Source organism: Montipora foliosa, chromosome 2 (genome assembly GCF_036669935.1).
Source record: "Montipora foliosa isolate CH-2021 chromosome 2, ASM3666993v2, whole genome shotgun sequence".
Classification (NCBI taxonomy): Eukaryota; Metazoa; Cnidaria; class Anthozoa; order Scleractinia; family Acroporidae; genus Montipora; species Montipora foliosa.
The window spans coordinates 27,124,004-27,147,188 of NC_090870.1; the positions used below are offsets into that span (position 1 = coordinate 27,124,004).

Here is a 23,185-nt window from a genome sequence, read left to right on the forward strand (position 1 = left end):
CTTGATTTGCTTTCATTGTTAATTTCAGTTTACAGTGTCCCCAATTAGTGCTCCAGCGCTATAGAACGACTAGACACTTTTAAAAATATTGTTCCTTTCCTTTTTTTTCTTGCACAAGAGCAGCTTAAAATAATTCTTGTTAAATTAAACAAAATCGATGGTATAGTTTTATCAACTCACTTACCACTTTTGTCATCAATATTAAATACTTTTCAAGCTTTTCTTGTAAACTGTGATTTCCTGACTCAGCTTTTCCTATCATGGCATAAACTAAAGGTCACATACTGCTGATCACAAAGGGAAAGTTTTCAAGGGAGTTTCAGTCACAAGATTGCACTTGTAAGATTGCAATATAATTATTATTGTACTTACTACATTGCAATATTACTTTTATCTTCTCAAGTACTGCCTGAAGTAGACACTGTGAACACAAAAAGTACATAAACTATACACATTAAATGAAATATTATTTGCTTGCCTTTTGGACTTCCTTTACAATGTAAATTATATCGACCTACGTTGGATGAGGGGAACTAAATGGCGTTACATGTAGCTTCTTAAAACACACATTTCATTTACTAGTACATTCAAAATTTCTTTCATTCAAATACAGTACTGTACATGTCACAAAATTTAATACATTAAGGTTATCTAAGATTTAATGAAATATTACTAATACAAGCTCAATAAAGATTGATTGATTGGTTTTCATTAATGCAAATTTTTTAAATCTCCTTTCCCTTGTGAGTACTGGCGCATGGCAGGTACAAAACGCAGGTCACAGGGCACAGGGCACAGGGCACAGGTCACAGGTCATTGTTTTACTTATAAAGAAAGTATCCTAAACATTCATAAAAGCTAACCTTAGGCCTTAGCTTTAATAATTTATGAATGTTTAGGATACTTTCTATATAGGTTAAATAATGACCTGTGACCTGTGCCCTGCGTTTTGTACCTGCCGTGTGAGTACCCAACTCACACCAACTTTTTGCTTCGTTTTTTTTTTTTTAACTCACACCAACTGCCAACTATCACTATTACGTTCAAGACTGCCAAATGAAAAATCAACCAAGAAAAACAAACCACATTAAGAAAATGAGAAAGACTTTGTTGCTATACCATTGGTTGAGAATTGGGTTCAAACTCCTTGAATCCATGAACCATCATCTTTCTCAAAACTAGGAAAAAATAGTAATAAAAATTAATAGGGTTAGTGCTTGGTGTGGAGTTAGCATTAGCATTCCGGCATTTTTCGGGTGTTGCATTACTGATATGAGCATCATGACAGGGCGTTCCAGCTTCCATTGGGTCAGTGGCATTCTGATGGTAGCTGTACTCTGCTAGCACATAGGCCATTTTGTGTAGCTTGCAGATTCCAGTGCTTTTGACTTTCTATGCAGTTCATTAATTGTCCAACAGGCTCTTTATCATTGTCTAATGACATAGTTAGAATTATGGGATGTTTGATTCCTTCCCATTCTGGCCAAACTGGTGTTAAAAGTCACTTTATCCAGGAATCAGTTCATGATCTTGGAGGACTCACATGGACAGGAAGTGCAAACCTTCTTGACAGCAAGTTGAATACATGTAAGTACAGGTCTCAAAACAGTTTAGAGAGGTGGAAATTCTGGACATTTTAATTTGGACAAAGGCTTCCACAATTTTCAAATCTATGGTCATACTCGTTGATTGCCAGACCTTACCAAATATAAACTTCTGACCATCCACCTACTTACCTTTTACCTGCTTTTGCCTGGTCAGGCTTGGCTGAAATATGATCTCACCTTTCGCAAGGATGCAGCAACTGGTGCTTCAAATTGGTACCAGATGAACTTGTTGTTGCCAGATGTCTTTTATACCATTAAAACAGACATGGAACTCCTCCTTCACAAAAGCATCAGCTAGCTGGAGCTACAACGCCTACACTCCTTAATGCACCATTTTGGAGCAACAGACAATACCGGTGGCCCTTTGGGGAATGCTGCTACAGTAACATCTGTAGCTCAGATGATGGGGACAACCCCATGGTTGGCTGCCCATTTCAGCCCTCCACGGATGTTCACTCATGCTATGCATCCCCTGCCTAGAAGGGATGGGAAGGGGGGTGCTAAGGATGGGGAAATTCTCACAGCCTCTCTTTCTTGTACATAGTTTTTCTATCCTTGTTCCTGTTTGTCCGGACCAGCAGCATGGTCTGCCCAACTCAGCAGCTTTGTTTTGTTTGGGTGCAGTTATACAGCATTCATTCTGTTCCAATTTACTCTTTTTCTCTGTTAACTTAATAGCCCCAGTGAATTTAGTCTCCCCATTGGAGTTTTCTCAGTTTCAGGAAGAGTGCAACTATCCGGATCAGATAGCAGCTGCTTGTTTTTTTACTGGTCTCCTTCAAGGTTCCCACATCAGTATTGAGGCCTTGTCAGTCCCCTTGAGGTCAGCCTCCTCCAACATGCAAATCAGCCCTTGATCCCCTCAATACAGAAGTCTTGTGCAGTAGTGTCACAGGCCTGTTATCTACTTCACCTTTTCCATATTTGCACAACAGTCATTTTGGGGTGATTCCCAAAAGCAACCAGCTGAGTAAGTGACGTTTATTCCTTGGTCTGTCATCTCCAATGGGTCACACTTATAAGCCCTCATTTTCAGTTCAGTACATTAATGTGGAGTCCTTCATAGCAGGTGTTATGACGTGGAAAGCTCTTTGTTCAGACTCCAGAGGGACAGTTGTCGAATGACGTGGGGTGATAAATACTATGTGTACATGGCTCTTCACTTTAATTTAGACTGTCTTCAACGCTTTACATTTTAATGGCTCTTGTAGGCTAGGTCCAATGGATGGCAACTCACAACCATCACCATGCTTGTAACATTGCTCCTAAAGTAGGGTGTTTCTCTACAACATGATCAGCTTACTGTTTACTTTCAGGTGTGACGACCACCCCAGTAGGCTGAACCAGGAGTTCCATGTGGATTTAACTAGGTAGAGAGAACTATTCCAAAGCTGGGATGGCCTTAGTTTCAATCTGATGCCACAATGCCCCCTCCCCTCCCCTCTCCTCCCCTCCCCTCCCCTCCAGGTACTCTGGGTTTACTATGAAGCCATCTTCAATAACCAGTGGTTCTTTGGCACTTGGTCAGCCTCACCGCACTCCTTATACAAGTATCAATTGCGTACAAGGAACTGTTTCCCATTGTCATACCAGCATACATGTGGACATCATGGGTAGGGTGAGTACTTATATGATAATGGGGTCAGCAATGGCTGTGCTGTCCTCTGGTACTTCCAGAGATATGGGCCTAATGGTTCTGTTGCTTTGTTTAGCATTGCTAGCAAAGCAACACTCTTTTTCTTTTACTCCTTCATCATTTTGTGCTCTTTCTCACCTAAAAAAATTCAGTGATTCCAGTTCCTGTCCCCAATAGTCAAGCTAAACCAGATGCCAATCCCTCAGCTCTCTTGACATTGCTGCAAGTCAATTGACAGAGATATGCCATTTTTTCCTCATCCAGGGCCTAGCCCTATTGACTTGTCAAATGTACCTATCAGCCCTGCATCACTGTCAATTTTTCTTTTAGAGAGAAAATGGCTGTCTCAGAGTCCAGATGGGGTTCTTGTAGGCCCCGTCTCACAACCCTTCACTGCTCACACACTATTCGTAAAGAGTAGGGCATGAAGCTCCCAGCGTTGTGGTGAGGTCTCATTTCATTCATTCATGTGCTGGGTAAGATTGCTAATGGACTGATAGTGGCTGCCAGCAGCACCTGTATATGCTGATGTTCAATCCCACCCATAGATCACTTGCTCGTAAAGCGCATTAGAATAATTATGTAAATAGAAAATGTGCTATAAAATTTATTACCATTGCCATTGTACCCGCTGATGAACTTTCACTTAGTATGTGTTTTGAAACATCATTTGCCAGCAGCTTCACCACAAATCCATCAAGGAGTACGTACCGTAAATGCTGTGCCTTTCCTTGACATTGACAATATTGTTAACCTGATCCCATTCTCAATATTATTGTCTGCAGCTGCAGCATCTGCTAAGGAGTCTAAAGCAGATACAAGATTCTTCTCCCTTTATTGGCCCAGTGGCTGCCCCTTTTTGGCCTTGCATGGACCTTCCCCAGGGCCGCTGTTTTGGTATGATGTAGGTTCAATCTATCTTACACTCTGCGAGTTATCCTGGCTCTCACTTCGAGAGCCACAGCTTCCAAATTGGCGCAGCCGCAACAGAAGCAGCCTGGAGAGTCACTGAGCACCTTATCAAGACTTTAGGTTAGTGGTTGAGCAATGCATACCAACTCTACATCGGTACTCTGATTGGTTCTCTCACCCAGGTGTCCAGTCAGTTAGCCTTGCAGGTAAGGAGTTTGCATTTTTTCACTTGGGCTTGGGTACCTCGGGTCTGGCCAGCTGGTTGCTGTGGCTTACTGTCCCAGCCCGGAAGTCCTTTCGACGTCGCAGGTGGGACTCATGGCTTGGTTACGGGTAAGGGAGGCTCTTGAATGTTCTATCTACATGGGTTTGGTCTCAGATTCCAACCTCCATATTCCTGGGCACCCAATCTCCAAGGGTGACTTAGGTGTTACAGAGGGTTTTACAAAAATGTTATTTACCAGTAACTACAGTGTAGGACTAATAATTATTGTACTCAGCACTTGGCATGGCGTTGGCAATTATAGGCATACTGAGAGCTCTGCTGGCAGGCCATTTGCGTTTCGGCTTTTTTGGGGTGTTGAAATACAGTTCAGGGCATGATGTCAGGGCATTCTATGCATGCACTTTTGCAGGTGCTCATAGCTTTTCTCAGTTCAGTGTACAAAGTGTTTTGTGTAGAACACATTTTCTACTGCCCCCTCCCTCCTCTTCCCTCTGTAGTGTTTCTTCATTGGTATTTATATAGTGGGTTCTTCACTGTTCTTCCAGTTCAGTGTGACAGGTGCTAGGGCTGGGGCTCATTGCTGGGGTTGTGGAAGGCTCTTAGATGTTGTATTTACATGTACCTTAGGTTGGAGTTGGTAGTTCCAGTGTGACTTATATAGGTCTTAATAAAAAATTTAAAAAAATAAATAAATAAAAATAACAGGTTTAAACCTTCTACAGTATTAGTCATGTAGAAGCCATCACATACAGAAATTCAGTTATGCTTGATATCCAAAAGAACCAGAGAACAAGACAAGTTCTTTTAACCAGAAATGATAGAATGTTTCACAACTGTCAATACCTTTTAGAACCAAGGTACTGAGCTCCAAAGCGGCCAAAACTCTCTCATCCTAAGCAACAAAAAGATGACGCTTATAAGCATGCAAATACAATGATTAACATTGTGACTTGAATGAGTTTAACAAAAGTAAAACTCCTTGTAGGAGCTCTTCAATTTAGTTTAAGGGATGGATCCACACAAAAATGTAAGACAGAAAAAATTAAAAAGCACCTTCATATCACCTTCATATCATGCATTGCCAAGATAAATTTATTCACCCATTGCAAAGATCTATAATAATAATATAATCAACTGTTTTCACTTCACAATCTCAATTTTAGATTCCCATAAAATTTAGAACTTTAAAATTTTTACTGCAATAGAAGTTGCTTGTCGGACAACGGCCAATCTTGTTAGAGGTACGGGTCTGTTCTTAAAATGATGCCACGTTTACTGCTTTGCAATGCAAAAATATGCAAATCAGCTTGTGATCGATGTCATGTGACATCACCTCAGGGCTAGACCCTTGCCTCCCATTTGCTCAGTCATGGGACAAATGACTGCCAATATTGCCAACTTTATATGCAGTAACTCATTTGGCCTTTTAGAAGCAAAATCGCAACCACTTAATGTAAATTTTATTTACCAGTTTTGTGGTGCTGAAATTTCATTCTTGCGAACTAAACAATCTTAAGATAAGACAAACTTTAAAAAAAGCACCAGTCCTGCTGTTTTTCCACTTAATGAACTGGCAATGTAAGAGGTAAACTTAAAATAATAGTACTTACTTTGTTCTGACACAACTCCAAAAGGCTAGATGTAGAATGCTGCCATAGTTGAAGAATAAACCCAAAGATATCACCCGTAATCTGCAGAGAATATTAATTTGAATTCTTTGTTTAATGATTAATAAATTATTAGATACATGTAACTCTTGGCTTCTTGATAGTCATACAACACTTGTTAATACCTGTCTCTTTCTATGCTAGAAAGATCATCATAGTGAATTAAGGAACAATTTAGGCTGTGCCAAATACTGTCTAAAAAAATGCCACCTTGAATGGGACTCTACACCTACATGCATGCTCAAATTGCAATACACACAGCTCTAATATGTAGACTACCACGTCATCTGGGAAGAAGCAAAACATCTGGTATAAGATTCATCTAATCAAAAAGGTATAACGAAAGATAATCAAGTACCTGTCGAAATAATTGCCGATCACAAATTAACCTCTTTGAAGCCAGCATTTTAATCACATGATTAAAAACAAGAAGAGAACGTTGTTGACGGAAAGGATCATCACTTTGGACCTCCTGTGCAATTAAATACCATGTAGATAAAGAAACAAACAAAATGCATAAAAAAAACAAGCAAGGATGGATGGTTCTTCATTTATTTTAGCGCAATTCAATAGCTCTTGTCATTGTTTCCCATCGCCTGACCTTGCTTGCACAGCTGGCAGGGTTGTTTTGCCACAATTAAAGCAAATTGTATAGCCACAGTGCTCGGATTTAGCGGTCATCCAGTCACCCCAGCTGCATGACTAGAGAGTTTATTGAGCAACCAGTTTTTTGGTAAATATAATAAAAAGCCTGGTTGCCTAAGAGAAAAAAACACGGACACCCAAGCCAAAAATAGAAAATGACTTATTTAAGCAGCAGTCGACTCACTTGTCGGTTTTCTATTGTCAATGTGCGCTAGTAGTGTGAAGTAACAAGAATTACTTTGCAACCGCTGAGCATTTTCCTGTGTTTTGAATAACATGGCTTTTACAAACTGTTGTCAGATTGGCAAATGCAAGAGATTGTGGTTTTTCGCTGGCTGAGGAACAAAAGAAGCGGAAAACGTTTTTCTCACACACGGCTGGGAGTCTGGGTACAGGTGTGTGGGGGGATTCAGGTCACAGGGCTTGTGTAAGGTTTCAGTTTTTGTTTTGCCATCCCCCATTGCATGACATGCCTCACCCACCCATGAAGTACTTGTAGAATTTGTTAATTTGAGATGTGAACTTATTCTCTACTCACTTTTTTGTGTCATTGTAAGACAATTAATATGTTCTTATGTTAATAAAGGCCAGGCTGTGTGGTTCGGCTTGGCATGACTCCCAGCAGTGTGTAAGAACAATATCAATTATCAGAAACATGCAGGCAATGCAGAAAAAAAAATCACAGGCACACATTTAAAACTGTGAGATCCTCAAGCTCCATCGCCATGTGATTGCATCTCCATGCTTGTCGCAGTTTATCGTCACTAGGGGGTTTCCTAGTGGGCAACAAAGGACTTGTCAGGGCAACCTAATTCATGAGTTTGGTTGCCTGGCTTTTGAAACGGGAACAACCTGGAATTTTCTTTAACTTCAAGCACTGTGGCAGTGTGTAAGAATGCAGGTGGGAAATCGATGCATTCAGACTTCTTCCAGATGTGGTGTTCCACCTTTGTCCTAGAGCGGAGGGGTTGGCGCGGCGGTAAGATCTCTGCCTTCCAACTCTAAGATCCCGGGTTACATTCCCGGTTCTGCCGAGACTGAAATATTTGGCGACCTTCTTTCCTGCTGAAGTTCACTCAGCTTTCCATCCTTCCGAGGTCGGTGAAATGAGTACCAGCATGCATGGACTGCTTAGAAGCGACTGCAATTTGCGCCTGTATATGCTTCCAGTCCGCTGGGGGTAAATTGATCATTGTAAAGCGCCCTTGAGACGTTAGTGATAAGGGCGCTATATAAATGCACCACTTCACTTTACTTTACATGTACCACTCAGAAGTCCACTTTCAACATTTATGCATAAAAATCAGCATTATAATTTTAATCTCTTGCTGGACTGATTTCAAGGTAAAAAAAACTCCCATCATATTTTTGAAACTTCCAGTGGGAAATTCTGAGAGGTTAATAATTAAGATTCTTTTAAATTACAGGTTTGGTGTCAGATTCAGCACAATGCTTGGATGCCAACGTCAGTAAATAAAGAATTTCGATGAGTGGCCTTTCCATTAAGTACATGAGAAATTTCATTCATTGCAAGTGACATGTTTTGATAATGAAACGTACTGCCATGAGAAAAGTTGTTTCAAGTCAACAGGGCTCACATCACCAGAACTAATGCTGGTTCCAGCAACAAGTTGTAAGCATTTATCCTCCCAAAGTCAAGTGCTCCATGACATTAAATTTAATGTAGCATGTTTACTTTTATTTTTATCAAAACTACCTTGAGCAGAGTTGGTAACAACTCTTGCCAATCCTTAAGTTCCATTCGCGCAATTTTTGCAATCAGTACAGCGACTTGAGTTGCCACCTAAAGTTGAAGCATTTATATAAAGAAAGTTAGAAAGCCCACATAAGAGCAGTTAACCTACATAAAGATTATCTAACTTGGTCATGTCTTGTCAACTTAACAAGATGGCCTACAGGCTCAGACATTAAAAGCTGTAAAGTTATTATTGATTTGGGTCAATCAAAGTGAATCGCAACCTTTAAACCCATTAAATTGCAATGAGTAGGGGACAAGAGATATAATGTTACATTAAGCTTGTACTACAGCAAATTATAGTTATGACAATTTACAGCCAAAGCTTAGCTGTCATAAAAGTCAAGTAGCTTAGTAAAAGAAAATCAAAGTAAGTGAGTAAGTAAAGTCTTTATTTAACGAGGGTAGCACAAAATAGCATATAAATCCTAATAAACTAGTGGCCCTCAACAGCAACCTTGTGGTCACTCATTCACCAATTACAATATAGGAGAAATTATTCCTTGCAAGAAAGCATGCATCAAAATACCAATCAAAATATCAGTAAGTTGCACTTAAAATTACTGAAACAAAATGATTCTGACATGACTAAAGTTGCCTAACCTGTATTAATAACGGGGTTGATAAGCTCCCCACAATTCCATAAAAATTATTTTACACTTTTGGTTTTGTGGTTAAGGATAGCATGTTCAGCAAAATAATTATGCTATCCAGAATCACTAATAAGTTATTTATCAAATTACCTGATTAACAGGTTCATCAAAGGATAAAATAAGATTCTGTTTTATAAAAGCCTTTTCATCCTCTGCAATAGCACTGTAAGTTAACGGTGAAATAAAACATACATTTATTTAGTGCAGACTCCATGGCAATAAAATGCATTCAAGACAAGAGAATAAAAGTCTTAAATAAATGCAAGAAATGGACCAGTTATAAGTTTTCGGGGACAATAACAATTTGAGAGTAAGTCAACAGTGAAAGTGAAAATCTTTGAAGGATCTTTGAAGGATCTTTGAAGATCCTTAAAGACTCCTCAAAGATTCGAGGATATCTTTCTAAAGATAAGATCCTTGGGGATCTGTAAAAACCATATCCAAGATCCTTGAGGATCTACAAAGATCTGGTGCAAGATCCTACAGGGTCCTCATAGGATCTTCCAGGTCCTTTCAAGATCACTATAAGGATCCTTTTAAGATACTTGAAGGATCCTCAGAGGATCTTTAAGAATCCCGATAAAGATCTTTTCAGGATCCTCATACAATCCTTGAGGATCTTTCAAGGATCCTGATAAGGTTTCTTTCAAGATCACTTTAAGGATTCTTCAAAGATCCTTGAAAGATCCTCAGTAGTATGATTGTCAAAGATTTTATTACAAACCTAAAAATCCTTGTAAGATCCTCAGTCCCTCTTTGAGGATCTTTAAGGATCCTTTTTTCCAACATTTTATGTGTGGATCTTGGCAAGATCCTTGCAAGATCCCGATAATTTCCTCAAGGATCTTAAGGAAGTATCCCAAGAGTCCTCAATGTTAAAAAATCTTAGTTAGAAGATCCTTTAAAGATCCTTCAAGGATCCTGTGAAGATCTTCATCTTTAATTAACCCTTTGACGCCCAAACCGGCCTAAACCGGCCAGACTTACTGTTTTACTCCAGACGATTTTACTCGTCAATGGGGAACCCCCGGGAGTCAATGGGTTAAAGATCTTTGTCAGGTCTTTGAAGGTCTTTAAAGATCCTTTAAGATTTTCATCAGGATCAATGTGGGAAACTTTGTTAACAAAAAAATTAATGTCTCAACAGTAAACCAAAATCCCTGATCCCTAAGTATTGGGTTGAAATAGCAAATTTTTTCAAGCACCAGCTGATCACCTAAAATAGACTCACTGAGGAGCTGCTTTCCGCCAGTAACGATCCACACCAATCTTGATGTATAGAATTGCCATCCAACGAATGTTTACATCAAGTGATTTGTTTCTAAAAACAAACTGGAAAAAGCAAAAAAATTAGACTTCGTAAAAGATAGGTATGTAATACAGTGTCTAGATCTGTGAAATACTTATAGAGATGTTCCTGATAAATGCCAATGACCCTTCCTGCCAATGACTCACAGTCATCACTTACCCCCAAATGATGGGCACCACTGACTTTTTATTGACCAACCTGGGGGGTACTTCCTATTAATGGGCTAATGGGAATGTGCTGCTGGATGGGTCGCATTTTCACGCCTGGATTGACTACAAGGGGATTGCATTTTCAACAGAGTTCCTGACAGAGTTACGAGAATGGGGTCACAAATTGTCCGGATTTTGGGGGTGAGAAAATTCTGGCTGGTGGGATTTAAAAATGGAAAGATTTGTGGTAAAAAGAAGTTGTCATAGAAAGAACTGTAGTGTTGTTGATTTAATATTTACTAGTCACATTACATTCTGTTTTGAAATTATAATTAGAAGGCTTTAAGAAAGGTTTATGCATAAACAGAAAGTGACTAAGTTGGGGTTGCTAAAATTACATTTACCCAAAAGTGACTAAGATGGGGAATATAATTGGCCATAAAATAGACTACAAAGTGGTAGAGGTTCTGAGAGGGCAGTGGCACATACCCAGCGAAAAATTGACCCAACTACCCCTCCCCCCCTCCCCGGTTGACCAACAACCACTGCACCCTCACTGTTATACGGTAAACACCACTAGGGGAACAAACAACTCACCCAGGACTAACAGACACAAGTGATCCCAGACTTTCAGATTCCATTGAACCCACTGACTCCCCAAAGTGACGCACAAAAAAATGTCCCAGTAGTTATATACCGGTGGTTAAGTTAGCATTATCAATTCCCATGATCATATCACTCAGTTACGACTTTATGCCATGAACTTTTCCCATTGCGGACCATAAAAAATGAGCTTAAGTGAGCCGGAGATTGCAGGGATTGCAGTTTAATTAATTAAACACCTCACATATAATTTGCACTTTTGTATTGCAAGAGCAGAAACGTTGCATGTGACTCTAGTTTTAATATTTTCAATTGTTCACTTCAACACCTCGCCGTCTCTGAATGACTACTAAACGTTTGACCATGTCTTACCATAAGAAGACTGTAAAAGCCTGGTTGTGTCTCCCAGGTTTTCAGCTTTCCTTCTGCTTCTTTAACGAGCACGGGATTTTGGCTGCAAGCACTACTCAACGCGAGCAATACTTCGTCTCTCCAAATATCGTTCATGCTGTTTTAACTCAAGTTCCAAGGTTAGCCATAGTTGCCGGTGGATGCATGTAAGGCATTTCGTGAGTGACATACATGAAAGCTTAATTGGAAATATCATATGTTGTTTTGGTCATCGAAATGGCGGCAAATTCACGTGTCACGGAACCAAATCTAACTTTGGATCAATCGATAAGAGATAGCTCTCCCATTGTTATTTTCCAGTGCAAAGGGTGTAAGAGCATTTTGGGAGATTCTTCTGCCTTTGTTGCCTCGGACCGAGAGCTTGAGGTCATCTGTGTTAATGGTATGTACATGTAAAATGCGCTGCAAAATAGGCAAATTAACCGATTCGACAAGTTCGTGTGCCTGGAATTTATTTTCACATTTCGTTAGTTTACTAAGTCTGACGGAATTCATCACTTTGCAATTCGATGCCACATTTGAATAGATTGGAGGCTTGATGAAATTCCGAGTGAAAACATCGATAATTGCGGAAACTTTGTCGAAGGCAGTTTGCCCGCGCGTGGTCCTCCAGCGAAATTCTAATGCTTTCAAAAATCGCTAGAAACCTATTTTTACGGACCGGACGCAACATTTACTGGCATACTTAAAATAGACAGCCAGTTGGCTGCGTATTATAAGGCTGTCACCCAGGTGACTACCTTTCGTAGAACATGAGCGATACTGATGGGGAAAGGGTGTGGTCACTTTGAAGAGGGAGGTTATTGAACGTACACTTTATCACAGTATAAATTTTTTTGTGTGCAGTTCTTCCAAGTGGCTGGTGCTTGCCTGTGAAATGCCCTATCAATGAAATCTGTCAAAACGATCCCAGCTTGGGACCATGGGCAAGAGCTCAAGGGTTGAAAGCCTCGGTGGGACCCCAGGGGGGAGGGGGGGGAGGGAAGATGCCATATATGGACTATATAGGTGTGTGCCGCTGTGAAGGGTATGGTTTTCAAGCAGTTTACTCTAAGATAGAATATATAAATCATAGCCTTTCTGTTATATCTGGTCAATCATGTACAAGTTTATCAAGAGCTGGAATACAGAACAGCTTACGGAACCGAACCTGAACAGAAAAACAAAACTACACTTTCTGAGCCCTACTACGCAAGCGCACCGAACCTAGGACCCCGGATATAACATCTCCCCCTTCAAGGGAAGCAGTCACTTAATCTCAACTGAACAACTGTTCTTTCAACAACATTAAAGTCAGCTAGTGTTTTCACTTTAGTTCATAATCTCGCAAATAGATGGGTGGACCCCGATTGGTCCTTGTGGGATAGCGTTTTTCCATATTAGTAGGTACGGAAATGTCACATGAAGAACTTGAATGTCCAACTGGGAACTAGGCAGAGTTGTCATAGCAGTGTCAAGATCTGAATGAGGCTTGGAAACTCTCAGTGTTCAGCTGTCCACAGGAGAAGGTTGACAGCTACCAGCTAAAGGAATTTCATCTGACATCGAAGGAAGGTCATCCGCCCCTGAGGTATCCATACGAGAAGGCATCTCAGGCAGCTGATCAATCACTGAGTCATTGGTCGATGGAACTACACCTACAGGTCGGCTAAGGAGTTGATCAACATGCCGTTTCCACAAAGAACCGGATACATCAACTACGTAATGTCTTGAACCAAGAACTTCAGTAATAACACCTTGCATCCATTTCTCTCCCCTCCCATAATTATGTGCTAGGACAGGATCACCTGCATTGAACTGGCGCAGGCCTCTTTTTGCAGTGCGACTTATCATGGTCGTATATTGACGAGCTTCAACATGTTTTTCAACAGAAGGAGTCAGTAAATCCAGACGTGTACGCAATCTCCTACCCATCAGAAGCAGTGAAGGAGGTTCACCTGTAGTAGAATGTGGAGTGTTTCGATAAACCAACAAGTATTTGGCAATTACAGCAGACACATCCGTTTTAGTGGCCTGGGCTTGTTTTATTGCAGACTTCAAAATCTGTACCACTCGTTCAGCCTGACCGTTGGTGGATGGTTTGTAAGGTGCAGATGTACGATGCATAATGCCATTGTTAGCACAAAACTGTTCAAATTCTGTTGAACTGAACTGTGACCCATTGTCAGAAACAAGAATTTCTGGAAGACCATGCCTACTGAAAATGTCACGTAATGCAGTGATGGTCGCTGAGGATGTAGTACTGGTCATTTTCACCACCTCCGGGTATTTGCTATATGCATCAACAACAACAAGGTAAGTACACCCACCTATTGGTCCAGCAAAATCTACATGAATACGGGACCATGGCCGTGCTGGGAAGATCCAGGGATGAATTTGAACTGTTGGGGGTGCTGATCTCAGAGACTGGCAGGTGTTACACAAGGAAACAGTTCTTTCAATATGTGAGTCGATGCTGGGCCACCAAACATAAGACCTGGCCAATGCTTTCATGCGGGAAATGCCAGGATGAGTGTCATGTAATTCTTCCAAAACTTTCTTCTGAAGCGAAGGAGGTACAATAACACGAGTGCCCCACAGTATACAGCCCTGTTGGGTAGTCAACTCATCTCGTTTGCTCTTGTAAGGTACAAGTGTAGGATCCACAACACCCGGCCAGCCACTAATAACATAAGTGTACACTTTGGACAGCACTGGATCGACTTGGGTCTCTTTCTTGATCATGTGACTGGTCACATTGGTTACAACCTCAGAATCCAAGAAGTAGCATTCAACATTCTCACACTTGGGTGACCATGTCTGAGGTAAAGGAAGACGGGACATGCTGTCTGCATCAGCATGTGCAACAGTGCTCCGGTACTCAATGTTGTAGTTGTATGAAGCCAGGATAAGGGCCCACCTTTGAAGTCGAGCTGCAGAATGCATCTTCTTCAATTTTGGACCATCTCCAAGGGGTATCTTTCTTGAGCAGATTGTGAAGAGGTGCCAGTACAGTGGAATGATGTGGCATGAACCTTGAATAGAACATTATAAGTCCCAGAAAGGACTTTAATGTGGTAATATCCGTAGGCCTTGGAGCATCACGGATGGCTGCAAGTTTATCGTCGGTAGGATGTAAGCCCTCTCCGTCGAGCTTGTGGCCTAGGTAAACTACTGATTGCTGAAGGAATTTGCACTTGGTCTTGTTCAGTTTGAAACCTGCAGAACGAAGACGTTCCAGCACAAGAGAGAGGGTGCGAAGGTGATCTTCTGGGTCAGTTCCAGCCACAAGAATATCATCCAAACGACTTACAGCTTTGGGAATGTCAGACAGCAAACTGTCCATGATTCTCTGAAAAATAGCTGGACCAGAATGGATTCCATTTGGAAGTCTTTTAAATGCAAACAAACCAATGTGAGTATTAATTATCAGATTGGACTGTGATTCTTCTGCAATTGGTATTTGATGATAGGCCTGCTTAATGTCTAGAACACTAAACACAGTACATCCCCTCAAGGCTGAATGCATGTCCTCAATCTGCGGCATAGGGTATGTCTCGACATTAGCACATGCATTGTATGTTACGCTAAAATCTCCGCATACACCTACTTCATCACTGTCTTTCTTTCCAACTACTACAATAGGGGCAGCACTAACAGCAGTAGTAACTCTCTCAATCACGCCATCTTTTTCCATTTTCAACAAGGTACTCTCCACTTTTGATTGCAAAGCATAAGGAACGGGTCTTGCTTTGTCAAATTTGGCCCCTTGACTTTCATTTAACACAACAGGCTTACCAGTGTAACACCCCAGTTCAGGTTGATACAATTCACTATACTGCTCAAGGACAGAATTTAATGTCTGATCTCCAGAGGTAGCTGGAATTGTAGACAAATCAGATGGCAAAGTTCCAACATTATTCAAACCTGGCAGGTTTTGCCAATCCAACTTGATATGCATAAGCCAATTTCGTCCAAACAATGCACAGGATCCTTCTTTCACAATAAGTAAGGGTAATGAATACTGGGATCCCGAGTACTCAACATTCACACAAGCCTCTCCTAAAGGACGCACAGTTTCACCAGTGTAGGTGGCCAGAATAACATTTGTAGGATTAATTTTGACATCAGGACAAACTTCTTTAATGAAACTGATTGGAGCAAGAGACAAAGCGCAACCAGTGTCTAACTGCATACAACAATTAGTGTTTTCAATCTTCAGCTGCACAGAAATTTCAGATCTAAACATAGTGTTGACGTCATAAACCACATAAAGTTCGTCGTTCTCACATACCGGTTCTTGTGCAAGTTCTTCTTCAGCACACATGGTGTCAATACCACCCTTTTTGCAAACTCGAGCAATATGGCCTTTTACGTTACAGTTCCGGCATACAGCAGTCCTAAATTTGCATTTAGGCCTTAAGTGATCCGGGCTACCACATGAGAAGCAAGTATAAGAAGTCGCTTGTGACAAATTCGAAGGTTGACGAGCACCTTGTCGCGAACCAAACTGTGAACCTGTATATCCACGAGAAGTAGCAGAAAAAGAATCCTTGGTAACTGAATTCACAGGCTGAGGTAATTGTTGTTGAACTTGCAGTGACTCCTTGGCCGCTATTTCATCAGCAACAGCCACTTGAAGGGCCTCTTGAAACGAGCGATCTTCGCTCAGGAGTTTTTTCCGTGTAGCTGGGTTGCGAATACCACACACAAACTGATCCCGAAGTGAGCGGTTCAAGAATTCACCAAAATTACACGTGGAAGCCAGATGTCTAAGACGGGCGCTGTAATTAGAAACACTTTCGTTTTCTTCTTGAACACAACGGTGAAATCTATACGATTCCGCAACTTCCAGTCGCTTGGGCTTAAAATGTCGCTGCAGTAAATCACGTAACGCATCAAACGTCTTATCTTTCGGGCTCTCTGGACTGCATAAATCACGAAGAGTTCCATACGTGTTCTTACCGATTACCGAAATCATTACAGCGACTTTTTTCCTGTTGGCCGCTTGAATAACAGCCGCGGTAGCATCAGCAGGATAATGGCCAATACTATTAGCTTCAAAGAATTGTTCCAGTCTTTCGAAATAAGCGGTGAATGTCTCACTCGACGGATCGAACTCCCCGACGGAGCCAAGCAGCGTTGGCGAAGACATGATGAAAACCACAAATGCGCAGGCAACCACGTGCGCGAACGTATTGAAGAAATGAACACAGAATAAAATCATACAAAGAAGAATAAGGATGGCCACATATCACAACGAAATCAGAAAGAATCCCATCCTCGTCGCCAAAATGTTATATCTGGTCAATCATGTACAAGTTTATCAAGAGCTGGAATACAGAACAGCTTACGGAACCGAACCTGAACAGAAAAACAAAACTACACTTTCTGAGCCCTACTACGCAAGCGCACCGAACCTAGGACCCCGGATATAACACTTTCGGTCTAGAATAGGGTATCATTTTTTGCGAAACTGACCAGTCAGTTGAAGATTTTGTCAAGACTAAGGAAACCAGAAATTCCCACTCAAGAAGATAAAAAAATCAAATCAGCAAAGTTTAACTTTACGTAACTCAACCTCAACAGCGTCAATAAATGGCTATCATGAAACACCTCTGGATATTATTAACTGTCAAGAATCGGAATTTAGACGGAAATCGGTGGGAGTTTACTCAAGTATATGGTAGCAAAATTCAGCTGAACTAGCTCTGGTATAGGCTAAGGGTTCCAGGGTCCCAGTGGCACATCCCCACCCAGAAATTCCTAAAGTTATTGCCAAAAAACGATAGAGCTCTTGGAGCCTTGCTCCGATTGGCTACATAAAATGCAAATCATACTTTAGTAAAGTCGGTTAACATCTGATCATATTATGGCCACTGAGAAGGAGTTGAAGAGATGATGTTTAGGCTCTGCTTTCAGCTACTGTTGCTTCGACTTCAGATTTTTTTTCAAAAATCTTTAAAGGATGAGGGGTTAGAATGCATCTGAAGAGTGGCTTCTGTAAAAGGAGACATGAAAGTTGTCCTTCCTAACGAATTTGGCAATAGTGTTAGTGCTTAGTTCTGCCACAATTGGGGAATAAGCCAGGCTTTACAGAGAAATTGGACATTGTTTATGGAAGCGCTGAACAATGGTTTAGTGACACTTAAAAAAATAATAGTTGAGTAGTTGCTTTTCCTTGGAGTTTATTGTACTGTTGATTGCGCCTGATAACATAGAGGATTCGACTTTTTCTGTGATTTTATCTCGAAATTCTTTGTTCCTTGATGGTTCAAACAGAAAAACAACTTCAAATGTCAAGCAGGATAATTGCAGAAATAGCTTTGATTGTATGGATAAAGTCTAACTTTGCAGACATTCCAGCTAGAGTTCTAATTTTGTTTTCGTTGTCTTCCCTTACATCGCACCGTGCAGGTAATTTCCAGTGAAATCTAGTGGGCTTACAGTTATAGTATGACACAAGATAACATCACTCTTGACAGTTGTCAGGCATATTTTGCCCTCTCTAAAGAAAAGTACGCCTGATCGCAGGTTATGTAGATTTTTGTGGCTCTCTTATACATAATTTGTGTTACCGTTATTATTGATCCTCCCCTGTTAAAGTTGTAGCATCAGCCCTTCTTCCTGTAACTAACTATGCCCGAATTCATGAGCTTGTGAACATCTATAAAACAAGATTTTACTGTCTGATCAGTAAAATATGTGGAATGTGATTAGTCACAGTAAGTAAGTCATTCATGTCGCAGTGTTGGCTAGGTTACTGCTTTACAGTCCAGTGTTCAAGGTTGACACAACAATCAATGTTTTGTTGTAGCAAAGTCTAGAATATTTAAACTTTGCTCCTACAACAAGTTGCAAAGTTGTTGAGACACTCCTGTTAAAAAACACCTTTTCTAGCTTCCAGTACCCTCCATATCTAGAATTTCAACCTTTCCCACTTCCCCTCCCCTCCCCCCCTTTCAATTATGGCTGTTTGAGTTTTCAATATTTTTTGTCTTGCTAGAAACACTGATAAGGGGGGAGGGGGGCTGCAGTGTGGGAGATAATAGGTAAGTTAATAACACCCCAAAAAGGTGAAGTGTCTCTGCTAATTTTGCAACTGGTTGTAGCTCATATATCGTACCACAGCATTGACTCTTTTCACTCAGTGGCCATGTTGTGTCCGGAGGGACTAGAAACTGTTATTTTTGCCCGGTAAAACCCGTTGCCAAACACTCTTGAACCTCGGTCTACAAAATCTATTGTCTCTGGCCAACATAGGCCCCCACGTGATAAGGGTCCATTAGCCAAATTTAATAAAGCTCTATTGATAACTGCTGAACTACATGTGCATGTCTGACCATTTTATGGTACAGCTTTCGTAAATGGCTATGCCAGCAGACAGTGTCTTAATAAGCTATAGAAGCTCAAGCGAGCTGTGCAAGGTTCACTTTGGAGTTCTTTTGCACAAACTCTTTGCCTTTTACTAGCGATTTGTCAAGTTTTTCCCTCCCACCCTCCCTCTGGAGATGGGTTGGGCACTTTGTTTTATGCTTTAATAAAATTGGGTTACTCCGGCATGATGCGGTTAAGTGTGCGCAGTGACTCCCGCCAAGCTTGTTTGCTCATTTGCCTTTGTCATCGCTGGCTAACCAATACTCTTGTCCATTATCCAGAACATGCTCAGCTCATGTTGCTGGGGAGCTATTAAAGTGAGGTTGTTTATGTCGCACAATCCAGAAGTTGTTGTATCAAATAACTGACTGTAAGGCAGTGTTTCCCTCAATAACGCCATCTCTGTCTTTTCTCGCGTCTCACCTCTTATGTAAGCATGTTACAGTTACTGTACTCTACCCAGGATCAGGGACATTAACTGCAATTTGTTTGAATTGCTTTCATGCTAGGGGTCACATCTGTTGTAACGTCGGCAGAGGTTTTGGAAACATCAACTGAGGGAGCAGATGTGGGAAGGTATTAAAGCGTGCAGTTGTTTATTTGTCAGGGAGGACTTGGATGGATGTGTGTTTCTCAGCAAAAAAATGATACAGATGATGCTCTGTTTAGTGGAAGAGCAAAATGGTTCATCACATTCAGGTCCCACCTTGCAATATTTTCATGGTCTTTTTACCACAAGGTTCACATTCACTCATACCCCGCGAGCAGTTTGTTTCTCCTACACTTCCAGAGAGAGAAACCACTTTGAGCAACGGTTTGATTTTCCATCGAGTATGTGCGAAGTACATCACACCTGATGTGATATATTTGACATCACTTCGTCTTATTTCACGGGAAATCACTACTCAGCAGGCTCGCCCAAATGCAGCTGTTGCATAGCTGTACGCACCCACGAGCACCAAGACCGGTTCAAATTTAATTCATTCCTCCTTGGTGCTGGACAGTGGCTCACTCAAAGAAACTAACGTTTGACCGCAGTGGTTTCTCTCTCGGGAAGCGTAGGAGAAACCAACAGCTCGCAGGGTAATTCACTCATTGTCCACAAAGTGATTGTATTTTCGTGGGTCCCTTTTCCCGAAACTGTTTTCTTGTCTAAAGAACAATTAAATACAAAGCAAGACAGGCCAGATGCATTTCCAATACGCAATTTTGAGCACATACATGTATGAATCGAAAGATATTTTCACATTAAATTTCAGTCTTATTGTTTACTTATCTCTGAGCTGCATTGTACATGTAGCTGATGTTGATGAAAATCTGCAAAGGAGGGTTTCCTGTCTTTAAATCTTTGACACCATGCAAAAAGATTTCTTCTAAAGTACTGAATGCTGAATTATTTTCAAATAGCACATTTAGGCCTCTACACTGTTCATCATGCCAGTTGATTATTGGACGAGTATACAAAACAACTCCAAAAGAGTTTGATCATTTCAGGTAAGTGATAGTTTATGTGTGTCCTAAGTAGTACTAATTAATTTCTAATATGTGCAGAGGATTCAAGCTCTTTTAAAACATCTAATTTCAATGGAATGTGACAGCAATGCCATTGCAAAATACTTCACCCAAGCATACAATGTGGGAGCAGATATGCAGCACATTCCCATCATCACTGTGCCAGAAGCTCACATTGACCCTTTCACCCCCATGGGGTTCCCCATTCAAGAGTAAAATCGTCTGGCGTTAGACAGAGTAAAATCTATAAGTGGCACTCTTGGGAGTGAAAGGGTTAAGGACCACCTCCAATTCCCCAATGACAGATTAACAGGTAGTATATTATTCAATCCTTCCTTTAGTGGAAACCCAGTGGCCTTGTGCACTCCACATTTCCAGGCATTTCAAAAGACTTTGGAAGGAATGAATGGGTTGTTATTGATGTGATGTCATTTACAAAGGTGTGGAGCAAGATTGTGCAAGGTGTTAAGACTGGGAGGGCCAAACAATGATGAAAGTCGGAGTATAATTATTCCAGAGGCAAGGGATAGTTCCCTGAAAAATAATTATTATATTAAGGTTATATTTACGGAATGTAACGTTGCTGGTCCCCTTTTACAATGGATCACTTAACTAGTGTTATATCAGGTATAGTATATTGAAATGAGTTAATATGTTTGTTCTTTTTTCCTGTCCTAGAAATATGTTTTGTTTTGATAGCGAACAGATAGACAGGTAAAACATGAGAGTGTTTATTTTCTTTTTAAAATGTGTCAACTTGCCAATAAGTCTCTGGTTGTGATATCAACAGTATCTTTGCTACATGCATTTTATAATTTCACTGCATCTGAGCCTTTGCTGATTAACAAAAGCTGTTGTAACGTTCTTCTGGTTTGTTCTGTAGCTATCAGGTTGGGTCCTTGAGTGAGAAGCAAAGCACTGCATTAAACACAGAGCAACTTCTTGACATACCAACAGCAAGGACTCTTGAAACCAGAATTTCAAAGGTACATTAATATTTTTTTAGAATTAGTGATTGTTCCTTTGCCATTGGGCTTTTGGAGACTAGTTCACAATTATTTACTTTTCAGTGAGCTTTCCCTGTCTGCTGGCTATGCAGTTGGCAACCATTTCTTCCTTCCCGGCATTTGTTGAAATATAAAGTTTGCATATTTTCAGAAAAATCTTATCATTCGTGTTCTTTTTTGGGATAATATTTGCATGTTGTACATGCATAGTTGTAAATGATTGATTTCAATAATGCAGAGGCAATCAATATTGTTTTCAAGGGGGAAAAAGGGAACTTGTCAACATTATCCCCCCTTTGTTGGTTTCTCAGGTTGAATGTGTTGTTATGATGTTAGTTGAAAAAGTGGGACACTCGGGGGACACAGCTAATAAAGAGAATGTCAGCACAATGTCTACAAACCAATCAGTGGACAATCCAATGGACTCTTGTGACACAAGCGAAGAAAAAGAACAAGAAAAAGTGAAAAGGCCAGGCAGAAAGAAAAGAAAGTGACCAAGTTTGGACAAGAGGATCCTAGCCCGTCAGCCCGAAGTTAGCTAGCTTGATATTTAAATTTATAATAATAATAATAATAATAATTTAATACTGGTTTTTATTACTTAACCGAAAAATAATAAAAACAAGTTGTTTTTGTTAGAACGTTTTCAGGTGACTGTCGTGAACATATTGCATCGTAATTGTGATAGTCTTTTGAGTTTTGAGAGGCTCCTCAAACTTTTAATGATTGATATGATTGCTTAAAATAATCCCCTTAATTTCGGTTCACAACACTCAACAATTATTTAAAATGACCGTAAATTTTAAAGTTACGTGAACAACCTAGGCTTGTCTTTGGAAGGAAAAAAAGAAACATGGAGAACCTGTCTTCAAAGCTTATCCACTTATACAACAAGAGTATTCAAGAAATTTAAACCACATCTCCCCTTCCCCAAAAAGGAGCTTTACTCGCAGTTGGTTGCTGTTACATATCTGTAGAAGTAATTATTAAGATTGGAATATTAATTAACAAAATCACAAAAGGATCCCATCCAGAAATAATAACGTTATCGTAGTTGGCATAGTCCACATGCCTTGAAATCATAATGCAACTGTAAGAATTTAATAAAATCAAGTTGTTTTGTCTTTACTTTGTTGTTTATCTGGGCAAGAAACTCTGTATCACAATGTCATTCTGTTTAGATGGAAGTAGGTTCTGTAAAAAGGATGGACCAGTATCCATCCAGGGGCAGTAGCTAATACTCGCAGTTGCTTCCAGCTACGGCACTATGGGGACACTGAAAAACGCAGACTGTGCAGACCGTCTGTAAAATGAAAATTCAGTTAGCCTGAATTAGGCCTAAATAACATTCGGTTAGCCTAATTAGGCCTAAATAACATTCATGTTAGCCTGTTAACGGTTATCTCTCAATAATAGTGAGGGTAACGCCATATTTTACCCCTGGTCTGCACAGTCTGCAGTCTGTGTTTTGGGGTGACCAGCGCTATGAGCCCTTGTAATTTTGACCTTCTGACACAAAATTTTTCCCTCCCATCCCCTCTTAACAAATGTCGGTGGAGTAACAACTAAAATAGCCCAATTGTTGGGCTTTGTGATTTTATTCCTGGGTAAACGATGTATCAAACATTTTGCAATCAAGAACCAGAATGTGTATTGAAAACTAGATTTCGTGGTGGCTTCAGAGTGAGTGAGTTACGACACTTTCCTGAAGAAGGTAGGTTCTATGAGGACCTTTA

At 40.5% G+C, this 23,185-nt stretch overlaps 2 protein-coding genes across 6 annotated transcripts in view; one reads left to right on the top strand and one right to left on the bottom strand.

Moving 5' to 3' along the window:
• LOC137992768 (importin-11-like) overlaps positions 1-11,719 on the bottom strand; it is a 73,489-nt gene extending 61,770 nt beyond the window's left edge. For all 4 annotated transcript variants that reach the window (XM_068838282.1, XM_068838281.1, XM_068838279.1 and 1 more), the window contains exons 1-10: positions 11,536-11,719; positions 10,334-10,434; positions 9,193-9,265; positions 8,411-8,497; positions 6,407-6,520; positions 5,992-6,072; positions 5,225-5,273; positions 1,120-1,178; positions 373-421; positions 185-255 (exon numbers count right to left, since the gene is read on the bottom strand). In XM_068838282.1, the coding sequence (XP_068694383.1) occupies positions 185-255; positions 373-421; positions 1,120-1,178; positions 5,225-5,273; positions 5,992-6,072; positions 6,407-6,520; positions 8,411-8,497; positions 9,193-9,265; positions 10,334-10,434; positions 11,536-11,670 (819 nt within the window). In that variant the 5' untranslated portion in view covers positions 11,671-11,719. The remainder of the gene's footprint in view (positions 1-184; positions 256-372; positions 422-1,119; positions 1,179-5,224; positions 5,274-5,991; positions 6,073-6,406; positions 6,521-8,410; positions 8,498-9,192; positions 9,266-10,333; positions 10,435-11,535) is intronic.
• Positions 11,720-11,781: 62 nt separating this feature from the next.
• LOC137990633 (protein Mis18-alpha-like) lies at positions 11,782-22,577 on the top strand. Of its 2 annotated transcripts, none has more exons than XM_068835750.1 (6): positions 11,782-11,956; positions 19,440-19,506; positions 20,338-20,424; positions 21,121-21,156; positions 21,326-21,428; positions 21,761-22,577. In XM_068835750.1, exons 1-6 carry the CDS (start codon positions 11,791-11,793, stop codon positions 21,941-21,943), a joined length of 642 nt encoding a protein of 213 aa, XP_068691851.1. In that variant the 5' UTR covers positions 11,782-11,790; the 3' UTR covers positions 21,944-22,577. The 2 variants fall into 2 exon arrangements, with proteins under 2 accessions (XP_068691851.1, XP_068691852.1); XM_068835751.1 differs by having other exon boundaries at positions 21,786-22,577.
• The last annotated feature ends 608 nt before the right edge of the window (positions 22,578-23,185 follow it).

Excerpts from the sequence above, each read along its gene's own strand:
- LOC137990633 (XM_068835750.1), top strand. The coding sequence starts at position 11,791 with ATGGCGGCAAATTCACGTGTCACGGAACCAAATCTAACTTTGGATCAA. Across the intron at positions 21,157-21,325 it reads GATAGCGAACAGATAGACAG|CTATCAGGTTGGGTCCTTGA; the intron begins GTAAAACATGAG and ends TTTGTTCTGTAG. Across the intron at positions 21,429-21,760 it reads TTGAAACCAGAATTTCAAAG|GTTGAATGTGTTGTTATGAT; the intron begins GTACATTAATAT and ends TTGGTTTCTCAG.